At 46.1% G+C, this 12,571-nt stretch overlaps 1 protein-coding gene across 1 annotated transcript; it reads right to left on the reverse strand.

Annotated features, from left to right (window-relative positions):
* Nucleotides 1-594: 594 nt before the first annotated feature.
* Nucleotides 595-9,618, reverse strand: LOC123180784 (probable beta-1,3-galactosyltransferase 12). Its single transcript, XM_044592917.1, has 7 exons — nt 9,079-9,618; nt 6,644-6,793; nt 6,475-6,557; nt 6,289-6,388; nt 5,972-6,085; nt 1,566-1,708; nt 595-1,270 (listed from the first exon to the last, which is right to left on the reverse strand). The coding sequence occupies exons 1-7, from the start codon at nt 9,519-9,521 to the stop codon at nt 1,173-1,175; spliced, it is 1,131 nt and encodes a 376-aa protein (XP_044448852.1). The 5' UTR covers nt 9,522-9,618; the 3' UTR covers nt 595-1,172.
* Between the last annotated feature and the right edge of the window lie 2,953 nt (nt 9,619-12,571).

The raw sequence follows: 12,571 nt of genomic DNA on the forward strand, positions 1-12,571 counted from the left end.
GCAGCCGAGGACGAGGCCGGCAAGGTAGACCGCCGGGCTACCGTGCAGATGCGGCGGAGGCGGGTGATGTGGATCGATGGGCGGCTATGATTGGCCGTCGCATGGCGCGAGGCCACTGGGTCGGGGCGATGCAGGTGTCCCGGTCGGAGCAGAGCGGTGACGGCCGGCGCAGGGCGACGGGCGGACCGACGCGCGGACAGCGGCTGGCCCTGACGGGCCGCCTCGACGCGCGTGGCCGCCAGGTCGGAGGAGAGGCCGGCTGGTCGCGCCGGGGTCGAAGTAGAGGCGCTCGGGGTCGACGGCGGCGGTGGACGACGCAAACCGGATCACATAGACCGGAAAACCAAAAAGTAGACGCCGATCAAAGCGACCGACAAGAGAGAGAAAACCCGGATCAAAGGATCGGGAAAAAAGACTCTCTAGGGCAGCCGGCCAACACGGCCGGCGAACGAACCCTAGATACGGGCGGCGCGGCCCCCAACGGCGGTCATGGAGGCCGACCGCCCCGGGGACGGCGCGCAGGTGCGACAGCGGCGGCGGCTAGGGTTTAGGATCGACTTGCGATAGATACCATGTTAGAAGGGAGAGAGAGAATTGGTGGAATATGATGGATTGATCGTTGTATTATTGAGCCTCGAGGGCGAGTATATATTGAATACAAGACTTGAAGGGCAAGACGCCTCTTCTGAAGATAAGGTAGGAGACGGATTACAAATCCTAGACTACCAAATACAAGTATCCCAAATATATCTCTAACAATCACAAAATGGGGCCAGACAACTGGAATCAGATGGCACCAACTATAAATAACCCTGATCATACTGTCAGGTGCCCAACCAACAGGACATAGCAACATATCAGTGGTGTATGTACATCGGTGAACATCAACTATAAATAAGTATCCCCACTTGTGAATATACCTGAACCTAGCGCGGATGTTGTTTGCACAGATCAATTGGTGGTATGCACTCAAATACCCCGCTGTTCTTGTGGTATCTTCTGCACGTATCCTCCGGCAGTATGAGCTACAACAAGATTGCTGTCCAAACAAGATCGGCGATACATACAACAATATAACTCCAGGCGATAATGAATCCAATTTCCCCATAAGGGAGGCATTGGCATCCACACAATAGCCCATTCATGGGTCAATAATGTATCAGTATTATATTCTACTCTTCCTCCTCCACTTCAGGCGGTAATGTTGGGCTTTTTGAGCACAAAGTTGTGTTGTGCAGCTCCCTTATTTTCTCAATGGGGTTACAAGAGCCTGCAAATAAATAAGGACTGCTTTAACCATGTGTTGGCGTGTCAAGAATGGACTCGAGCCACAAAAGAAGGCATGAGGTGGGTCAATCAAAGACATTTTGCATTGTACAATCAGACCTTGATCTATACCAATAGGCTTGAGATATGAAGAACACTATAATGAAACTGAATAACTAATACATCTAGGTACAGTTACATATAGTAATGAGAGATGGTAGCATAATTAGCAGTATGGTCATTCTCTCCTTCAGACGTTATGACTAATATTTTAGACAAGTAGTTCACCAAGGACATACCTGAACATGTCTTGCTGTCCCATACAGCAATGGAACTGGGAGTGCATGTGGAATCACACATTGCACGGTTGTCTTCATGATTTACATTCATGGCAAGCATCCATGAGCCAATAGTAACATCCTCATAATCAAACATCCTTAAACTGGGAAATGCATATAGTAAATTAACAACTATGTAAACATTTAAAAAATTAACAGCGTGGGAAAAAGATGACAGCCGATCAAGAAGATGTATTCAACTAGCAACTAGGGGGAGGGTGACATCTGAGAAGTGATCAGGCATTCCCACATGACAACGGTTTTTCTTGGTTTTTTGTCTCTGCGGTTTAACTGCTGTATAGCTGGATTTTTTTTCCGTAGGTCTTTTACTTGAAAGCAACATTCGGAGTAGAGCGTGCTACCGGATAACAGAGTCACGACATCTACTTTTATATATATAATGAAAGGGGGACATAGGTTAAAATGCACATTCGTCAAAGGCAACATTCAACATAGCAACCGCCATCGGTTGCACCAGCTCATAGCACCTTTGGCGCAGAATCATGACGCCCCTGACTCAAAAAGAACATCACTAGAAATATGAATATATTTTCACCAAAGCATATCAAAACGGGGTCTAGCTTTAAAGATCTATTCCCTCCGTTCCATATTACTCGTCGCTGATTTAGTACAAGTACAACTTTGTACTAAATCAGCGACAAGTAATATGGAACGGAGGGAGTACACGAGAGATAGTGGAAACATTCCATTACTGGATGCTCAGTTCAAATGTTGTTTTGTTTGTATTTTTGCTTCTGAACATAAAAGCACAAGAAAAAATTGGACGGCCTCCCCAAACAAACTAACCATGCCCTCCATGCTCGCTATGTATCGTTGTTTTCTAGGTTCTGATGGTAGAATGGCATGCCGGGGACTTGGAGTGTAGGCTGACAGTTTTCCGGCCACTAGGAGCCATTTTCCACCCTTATGTATATACTCTTTTTAGCAGCACACCACATCTGCCCGAAATGGTGGATGTGCCGTTCACAATTCCCTGCTTGCAAGTTGCAACTCTCCTGCCATAGTGTTAATTATCTTGCCTCTGTGCGCCCCTTGGTTTTCCCCTGGAAGGGTCCCACCTTAAATATCTCTCTTATGTTCATGAATTTCTTTTTTCAGATCCACTCTCCACAACAGAACTAACTTGCGCAATAGGCTTCCCTAAAAAAACTTGCATTATTGGCTTGAAGCCTTGAATGCTTCACTGGAAATCAAAACCATAATTTAGTATTGATTATTGGCGTTATAATACCAGTAGAGGATCAACAAGGTTAAGCTTATGCCAAGTGTAAAAAGGGTCATGCTAATGTCCTTCAGTTGGCTCTTAACGTACAATACCAGATGGTAAGATTAATAATCTACTTGCCACCATGGCTAATAATAAATCGATACAATCACATTAGCAAGTATAAAGGCTATCACTGGGAGTTACTGCTTCTCCACGCATAAATTATCTTATCTGTTTTCTCATTGTGAAGTACTAAAACAGAAAGCGTGAGGCCGAACTTCTCGTATCACTGACAACTAATTAACAAAGAAACTACTCAGATTTTTTTAATGTACAAATTATGCCATTGGATTTGTCATGAAAAATTATTTCAAAATATTTACCGACATATCCATATAAAAAGTAACAATGGAAGTTATATCTTGGAGACTATCCATATCTAAAGTATCATATATTTTGGAACAGAGGACATAGGTTGGCTGTGTTGGTACTTGGTAGGTTCCTCGCCACCACCTTACCAGATCATTAATGATGGTATGCGCATGCGATTTGGAGAATCTTCTGTCCAAAATGGAGTTATCTGAGCACATATGCATGCGTACCATCTATGATATGATTATCTGCAGCTTGCTGATCACATTCAAACTGGTATGCAGTTTCAAAAATTAGGAGCAATTATTTCTGTATGATGAATACGTGGCCAAACATAATGTTAGCTATAACCAACTGTATTTTGTGCATGATGGACTTCATATGGTTGATTTTATAAGGCCGTTCTGGGGTTTTGGCGGAAGACTGTTGGCCAATTGAGGTCAGGGTCTCTCCTGTTGAGAGTGCAAAACTTACCGTCCTATTCTCGCCTGAGGAGGTTGGTTGGGCGATTGCGCAGATGAAGGCTAGTTCAGCACCCAGGCCGGACGGCCTGCCGGTTGCTTTCTTCCAAAAGTTATGGGTGCAGCTTCAGCCGGTGATTATGCCGATGTTCCATGAATTCTATATTGGGAGATCGGACATGTCCCGCCTGAACTTTGGTGTCATTACCGTAGTCCCCAAAATAGTTGGGGCAACGGATATCCAAAACTTCAGGCTAATTACAGTGATTAATGTGCTACAACGGATTGTCTCTAAGGTGTGTGCGACGCAGTTTGCCCTGCTGGTGGAACGCCTCTCTCACCCCTGCCAGTCCGCCTTTCTGAAGTGGCGTCGTATTCATGGTGGAATTCTAACTCTTCATGAAATCATTCATGAGGTGAAGGTACAGTGCCAGAAAGGCGTATTCCTTAAGTTGGACTTCCAAAAGGCATATGACCGCCTTGACTGGTCTTTCCTTCGCTTAGTTCTTGAGCAAATGGGCTCGATGGCCGTTGGTGTTCCTGGATCATGCAGTTGATCAGAGCGGTAGCACCGCAATTAATATTAATGGGCAGGTTGGCCCCTACTTTAGGTCTTCTCATGGGTGAGGCAGGGGGATCCTATCTCCCCTCTCCTCTTCAACCTGGCAGTTGACGCCCTTGTGGCCATCCTGGATAAGGCTAGGATAGCCGGCCACATCTCCAGTGTGGTTGGGCATATTATCCATGGAGGTGGTGTTACTCACCTCCAATATGCGGATGACACCATGATCATGGTTGAGGGTCGGAAATTGATATCATTAACATCAAGTTCCTATCCTCTGCTTTGAGGCCATGTCGGGACTTCAGATCAATTTCGATAAGAGTGAGGTTGTGGTATTAGGGTACTCTGTCGACGATCAGCAGCGGATTGCGGACAACCTTAATTGCAAGTTGTCCTCTTTCCCCATTGCGTACTTGAGGATGCCGCTATCTGATTCGAGGGTCCCCCTCTGGGAATTTGACCCACTTATGGGTCGTGTTGCGTCTAGGTCTGCGCCATGGTGCGGTAGATTTACTTCCAAAGGGAGTAAATCCGTGCTTATCGACTCGTGCCTTTCTAGTCTCCCCATGTATATGATGGGGCTATATATTTTGCCTGCAGGGGTGCATAGCTCCTTTGGTAAGAATCTATCGCGCTTCTTCTGGCAGGCGACTAGTGGACGTCAGAAATACCATATGGTCAAGTGGGCTGATATTTGCTTTCCCAAGGACCTAGGGGTTCTAGGTATTCTTGTGTCCCGTCGCATGAACATGGCCCTTATGTTGAGATGGGTTTGGAGGATCCTCAGAGACGATGGGGGGCTGCGGCTGCAGCTTATTAAAGCAAAGTATTTGCAGGACCTCCCCCTTCTTGCGTTCGATCATAGGGAAGGATCTCAGTTCTAGAAGTCGATTAAGTCCATCAAGAATGAGATTCGTCTTGGGCTCTCTATCTCCATAGGCAGTGGAGATGGGACCCTCTTCTGGCTGGACCCTTGGGTGGGTGGATCTCCACTCTGCAATGATTTCCCTGCCTTGTTTGCTATCTGCGCAGATCCGATGATGTTGGTGTCCTTGGCCGCTCACAATGGGATTTGGAACGTCTTGTTCCGTCGCACATTTGGGCCCAAGGAAACCGTTGCTTGGGCCAGCCTTCGGGCGGCACGTCACAGACTATTCAAATTCTTGGCCTTTTTGCAGCACTGGCACCCGCTCTCTAGGCAGTGGGATCAGAACCGACTTGGCAGCATGATGAATGCAATGACTGGCAGCTCGTCGTCTTGCCCCAACTCATAGCAACTGATCTATCGGCCACTTGGTGGCTTTTTTCCTCTTTTTTTATTACGGCATGTTTGTGTTGTTGCCCCAACAAACTTATTTTTACTTTTCTCGCACTTGAGCTTGTTGTATGGACTTGGTGGTTGCTTTATCGATAAAGCAGAGCAAAGGCCTGTTTTGATAAATTTAACTTTGACTGAGTGCAAATTGTGAGTTCTCATTGCAACACAAGTGATCTAATCATGGGAAGCTTACATTTTGGTAGTTTAGTATTGTGCCATTGTTTATTTTAGATCCACTGCAACACGCTAGAACTAGGTTAGAAACATAAAGAATTCATCACTAAACAACTATGTAAGATGATAATATGTGCAAGAAAAATCTGTTAACTCCTTGCCTCCTTGGTAATGTATATTATGTTCAGAGTGACGCGAGCTATCATACGCGTTCACTCTACAGGCCGGGGGGAAAAAAGATAAACAACTAACCTATCATTGTTTGTAGTAGCTATAGCTCCCACCACTTCTGAAGAAAGAGCATACAGTGAACCAGATGCATGCATGAAGTACTCATTACCTAATAATCCATATGAACTTTCATACCTGTCATGAAATAATAACATAATCACTGAACAAGATAGTTCAAAACCTTCATCGCTGAGATAACAATAGATGCCATGGATACTAGTATGACTTACATGGAAAACTAATTGGACTTGCATTGAAAACCAATTGCTTTTTCAGAAAAAGTGACATATATGCAAATATGAATTTCGAAGTTAGAACCAATTCAAATTTCCACTAACCATTTCATATTCGGATCACTGACAACCGGTCCCTTCTTCATGCAACCAATATAAGTCCGGTGATGAAGTCGGTCCTTTGCAAGGAGAGCAGCAAGTCTATCTGGAGCAGAAATGTGACATAATTACATATAAAAGATCTAACAATCTAAACAACAGTTTTGATACACTGTAAATCACAAAATTTACCTGGGCGCAGATAGATAGTATCATCAGCTTTGACGTAAAATTCTGCATGGAACATGTCATAAGCTGCTTTGAAATATGCTAACCTATCACATGAGCAATCAGTAGGTATGATTAACAAGATGCAAGTTCACAGGTAGAAATACAAGATTACAGAGTGTACAGAGCTTACATCTTCTCTGGGGGCTTCGTACCCTCATCAGCATCAATAAACAAAAAGTCATGATACATGTCTACCTCTTTCTGAAGATCTGCCATTTTTTCTTTGTCCTTCGTCCTTCTAATGACAAACCTAAAAGATAAACCAAATCCATGTTCCAAACTGCAGGACCAGTGGAGGGCCAGTGAGCATAAAAATGATTCAATGTATTCTTTACTACTAAAGCGTTAAAAGTAGGGGAAAAGTAAAGTCTCTGCAACCATGTAACCGATGAATGGACTTAATTAGAGATGACATGTTTCCATCTATAGGTAATAGTTACAGTGTGCTCAAACTAAAGTAACTAACCATTTTACATAAAAAGAACATATCAGATAAGCTAGAAACATTATTATAGTAAAATTGGTGCTCTCAAAGTGATGAGAACACCCCAGATGAAATGCCTCCATCCAAAATGATGATTGAGGACATCCATAATGACATGCCTCCAACTCAAGTAGGGCCAATGACGATGGCATGTGCCAAACAACTCGAGCAATAGGTGAGTTTTCTCCTACTTGAGTCTCCCGCTAATCTACATATGAATTGGATGCTACTTGATACATCAACTTTGTCTATCCTTAGGTTTGAGAAGCTAAACACAGACAACAAAGAAGCTGAACAGGGAAGACATGTCCCCAGGCATGTCCTGGGTCTGGGTGTGCAGCAAGGTATCAGAAAAACCAAAACGAATTTTAGCTGTACAAGTGGCTTTTATAATGGGCCAAACACTTTGCACAATAGCTAGGGCTGAAGTAGAGAGTACAATTAAGAGGAGACAGCCTTTTTTGTAGTCAGACTTGTTTTGGGAAGAAACTAGTTGAGCTTTGCTCTCCTATCCTAGGGTTTTGACCATCCCCTCCACCTTAGTTCTTGCATTTCCTTGTGTTTGTAAGAATCGAAGAGTCTCTTCCGGTGGAGATCAGGATGTCCACCAACTGTTTTGTTGGTTGAGTTCACTGTCAAAGGCTATCACATTGGTGTGTGTTCTTGACATTTGGTTCATCAGGCAAAGCAAGTTATCCTTTCCTAGCATGAAGATCAGGCCAAATCCAGGGGCCTCCCCCATCACAAAGAAACATGCTGAGCCCTATCAGAACTGGTTACGGTTAATATTTAGTTATATGTCCACCAATAGTATACATCCCTTTCTAGTAATACACGTCAGTCAATACAATTATACAACAATTCAAGTATAGTTTCACGAGAAGTAAATAGCCACACTTAATGAAAGCACTTTCTAAAATATGGAAGTTCTTTATCATGATAAAACCTCATATATATCCACAAGCAGACGACAAAGAAGAAACATGGCAAATAAATCCTGCTAACCAAGACGCCAACACAGTTTTACATTTAAAGCGCCGAAAATGAAGTTTGTTAACTTGTGTATTTTACAAATTTGTATCAGGTCACCTTGCTTTTTAATGTTTACATCGCTTGGTCACAAAGCAATCGATTGCATCTGAATTCACTTGATAAGAGGGAAACAATTTGTAGGAACCAGGTCCCCGCTGGCTTTAGAATACAGCAATATGGGATTTAACGGGTTGTCCAAAGTAAAGGACAAGTTAGTGGATAGCTGGGCTGATTATGAATATGAGGCCAAATAATTGGTGCCCCAGCTTTTTCCCTTTTGAGAATCAGTGGCATTTGCATGTTGGTGACTGCATTTTACTTCAATCGGTGGGTTTTTTTACTCTTCATGTACAATGGTAATAAATTTCAGGGAAGTTCTAATGTGTTCCAGTTCATAATGTGTGTGCACATTAAAAAAAGATATTCTCAGATATGAGGCGTAAATTCGAAATTCCACTTATAGCTTATGGACATTCTGCTACGTAAATCAAATGATGGAACTGCAGATTGGTATTGCATCGGAGTTTTCAAGTCTCGCCTCACCTGGTCACATGGAATGTTGGTCAAGTTAGTAATAATTGACAGAAGAAATTTCCCTACAAATATTCTTATGCTATTTTTAATGTGACTAATCTTAAAATACTACTAGCCCTACAAATAATGTGAGCAAAAAAAGGTATATATGCCTAACTGCCAAAACCAAACTGGGAAAAATGAGCCAGTGCCGATGTGTAAGACGGTAAGACCCATTCCAACCCGCACTGCTACCAATCAAACCAGAAAATATAAGATTGCAACAAATCATTCACAAAAATTACACCAATTTACTGATTATTAGTACAGCCACAGTACGGAGTGGGGATAATTGGTGATTCAAAATTCAAACAGATCTCGCATTAGTCGAAGCTTCGTAGAGCAATGCAGGTGAAAGCAACTATAGGCATCGTCTTTTGAGATCCACATGAAGGTATAAGCTTCTCTAGCAGCAAACTACAGCAAAAAAACATCTAACCAGATCCAAGTAGGATGAATGGAGAATCATATGGAACCTTACGACGCCTTCAGGGTTTGGCGGGAACCAGGTGGCACGGAGCGCAGCACGGCGGGCGGCGGATCCGAGCTCAGTGTGGACGCCAACGACAGCGAGCACCTTTTCTCTGTCGCCAGCTGAGTAGTTCCCGGAGGAGGCGAGGAAGGAGCGTAGGGAGTCCTCGGCGCGGCCACAGCGGAAGGCGACGGAGTCGGGAGGCGACTGGAGTGGCACAGGGCGGCGGCTAACGGACACGGCGAAGGAGAGGGAGGCCACGGCGAGTAGGAGGCAGACAACGGCGAAAAGGAGGAGGAAGCGGTGGGGGGGAGCGGCGGAGGCAGGTGAGGAGGGGAAGCTGGAGGGGACGTATGGGCGCCGCGGCTTGGCCTCGTCGTCGGAGCGGTGGTAGGGGAGGACGTCTTCGTCGTGGTGATGGCGGTGCTTCGGGTGGTGGAGCGGCATTAGGTGGGACTTTGGAGAAGAAGGACCGAGGCTTTTTCGGAGGTTGATGAGTTCGTATGATCTGATCTCGATCTGTATTAAGATCAGTGCAGTGTTCAGCTCAAAAAAGAAAGAGACCAGTGCAGTGTTTGCTTTCTGTTCAAGTAAGGCAAACACTTCCTATCAGTGGGCTGATAGGAAACATTTCTCAGACGTCTTCAGCACCGTTGATTCTCCTTCAATCCACGGACTATATTTTTACTAATTTCATATATCATAACCGCACGTAAATCTCGCTAGCTAACCCGCCCGTGCGAGTAAATCTCGGCATCTCGCTGGCCGACCCGTATACCCCACCTCGTCTCATTCCCACCTGCGTGCGGGTGCTCATGTCCGAGCTGGCCGAGCTCGGCTACCTCCGCCGACGATGCCTAGCCCCGCCTCTGTCCTCTCTAGGGGCGCAACTGCGGTGTCCTGCCCCATCTGATTCGTCGCCAACGCTGGTGCTCAACTGTTCCACGTTGTAGCTGCGGCATCTCGCCCCGATCTGCTCCGTCGCCACTACCCACCGCTGGAGATCAACTGCTCCCCATCGAAGCCGCGGTCCCCCGCTAGAGACCTGCGCTGCCACCATTACTCCCACTGTGCTGGTAGGCCGTTTCGGCTCGGCAAGGAATCTGCATCATGATCCAATAAAGGTCTACGACGAGAAATGATTTGTTGTCCTTGCCTCCGCCGCTTTTGGCACGCCGAGATCGTCATGCATCCATCAGATGAAGAGGATGGCATCAGCCATGACTATGTTTTAATTGAAGCATGTGGATTATTTCATGATTTGAAGCATCGTGAACTATTTCATGAAGCACATGGTTTTCCTTTGAAAATTGGATTAATAGATGTAAGCAAAATTATACTTTATGGATAGAAGGAAGCATATATTTAGGTACTAGGAGACATAATGTACTCAAGATCGACGCATAAATATATGCACTCAAGGTCAAAGCATAAATATATGCATTGTTTTGGGATAAGGAAGCACGTATATACATACTAAGAAACACGTTCAGTAAAAGTTGAAGCATGTCACAGAGACTACCGGTGCATATCGCTATTGAAGGTGTAGCAAATTTCATTGTCCCAGCTTTTTTTTTCTTGTTGCTACATTATTTGTGGAAGCTTAGATGTGAGATCCTTAGAAAACATCTAGATGTGAATTAGACAAACTGAATTTCATTCAAAATTCTAGCTCGAAGCAAACTTCCATCGCTTCAGATGCAATGTTGTGTATACTGAAAGCAAAATATCCTTCGTAATGAAGCACACCAGAACGTTGGATACCTAGTACTAGCTAGTGTGCTAAAGTAATTAATTTGTTTCCATAAATCCAAAATTAGTTCCCAAGAAATGAGCAATCAAGAGTAATTTTCGGAAGCACTCAAACCACGCGTACGTTAATTGGATTCTGTTTTGGAAACTCACGTTAACTGGTTTCTGATTTGGAAACTTCCAGGTGGGGCGGGCAGGATGCAATCGTGCTTCATCCACCATCCATGCGGGCTCACATCCAACGGCTATGGGGTGGTCTAATGGGATGCTAGGGATCAGACCCCTGGCGGCTTCCTTCAACTAATGCTTAAAATTGAGGAGATAATCAGAAATACTAACAATATATTATACTCCCTCCGTTCATAAATTACTGTCATAAAGAATGTGAAGTACCCGTCTTTCTAGGCTCATCGTAGGTAAAGAGCACTTTCGAGACGTTTGTCACGTGGTGGCGTGCCGCAAGGACCTCTCGGGATGATTCGAGCCATCCGACTCGGCTGGATGGTCCATGACAGGTGGACCGCAGGGCGCGCCCAGGACCACGGTCATTGGACGGCCTTTGTCACGCAACTACCTTCTCGCAAAGGCCTAGCTAGGCCCGCCTGTCAGCGTCCGCCATCAGCGATCCGGGCTGGTCCAATCGCGGCAGGCAGGGTGTGTGTCGCGCCCGCCTGCGCCGGCTCACTGCGGGGGCCTCTCCGGGGCGCTCCGAGTCCTCCGATCTGCCCGGACGGGGCGGACCCAGACAACCCGGCTGGGTGGTCCATGACGGGTGGACCGCGTGGCGCGTCTGAGGCTACTGTTATTCGACCCCCCCCCCAGGTGGGTCACCCGAGGGCACGCTCGCGGGAGCCTTTTAGCATGCTGGCCTGCACGCGAAGGGCCAGCTGAACCCGCATGTTTGCGTCCTCGCCCTGTATCAAGCCTGCTCGCGCCTGAAGGCGTATGTGGTGCTTGCGTGAGCCGCCGCGCGCGTGGGACCAGTCGATCAGGCCGGCCAGGGGCGTGCGTGGCGCCCGCACCGCCAGCTGGCGCGATCGTTGCGTCCGTGACTCCGGTATTGCAGGGAGGGCTAGCGCGAGCAAGGCATCCCGACCTATAAGCTTCTCTAGGCCCCGACCAGGTGGGTCGCTTGCATGACCCAGTCACGCGTGTGTGCTCGGCTCGGGGCCTGAACGTGCATGCCCAGCCTCCCGAGCCAGACATGCCTGACCGATCAGAGGCATTCGTGACCAGTTGGGTGTTCCGCCGCTGTTTAGGTGGCACGAGCCGACGAGTCTGGATTGTGTTGTCTCGTGGGAGTCTTGAAATCCAATATCTAAGGAAGATCGCGGAGAACTCCAATGAGAACCTCGCTGCTAAACAACTACAGCTGAAAGATATGACCGACATGCTAGGCCGGTCTCACTCCCTTGCTCAGCTGCTTGCGCAGCAGCTCCCGCGCAAGGCTAACGTTTCTTGAACTGCCTTGGAAGTGGTCTTCAATCAATATTATTTTGTTGCAATGCAATGGCGGGAACTTTGATGCCCATTTTTTGTAATTTGCTTCTTGGTTGCGATTTTATGATCACTGGTGGTTGACTTTGATGCCTAGTGGATGTAATATACCCTAATTCTTTTATTGTATAGTGTAAGTTTATTCTTGCTGGTTCGGCCGGTCCTTGCCGTCTAGGCCTGTGCTTGCTGCAAGTTTTGAACAGGTCAGGCCCAGGCTAACCACTTATGGGGTGCTCAGTCGCATGGAC

The sequence above is a fragment of the Triticum aestivum genome, chromosome 1D (genome assembly GCF_018294505.1).
Source record: "Triticum aestivum cultivar Chinese Spring chromosome 1D, IWGSC CS RefSeq v2.1, whole genome shotgun sequence".
NCBI classification, from domain to species: Eukaryota; Viridiplantae; Streptophyta; class Magnoliopsida; order Poales; family Poaceae; genus Triticum; species Triticum aestivum.

What these genes read in the sequence shown, in the direction of transcription:
- LOC123180784 (XM_044592917.1), bottom strand. Translation starts at nt 9,521, where the DNA reads ATGCCGCTCCACCACCCGAAGCACCGCCATCACCACGACGAAGACGTC. An exon ending in AACCCTGAAGGCGTCGTAAG is followed by an intron (nt 6,794 to 9,078) that starts GTTCCATATGAT and finishes CTGGTCCTGCAG; the next exon opens with TTTGGAACATGGATTTGGTT. An exon ending in GCTACTACAAACAATGATAG is followed by an intron (nt 1,709 to 5,971) that starts GTTAGTTGTTTA and finishes TGCATTTCCCAG; the next exon opens with TTTAAGGATGTTTGATTATG.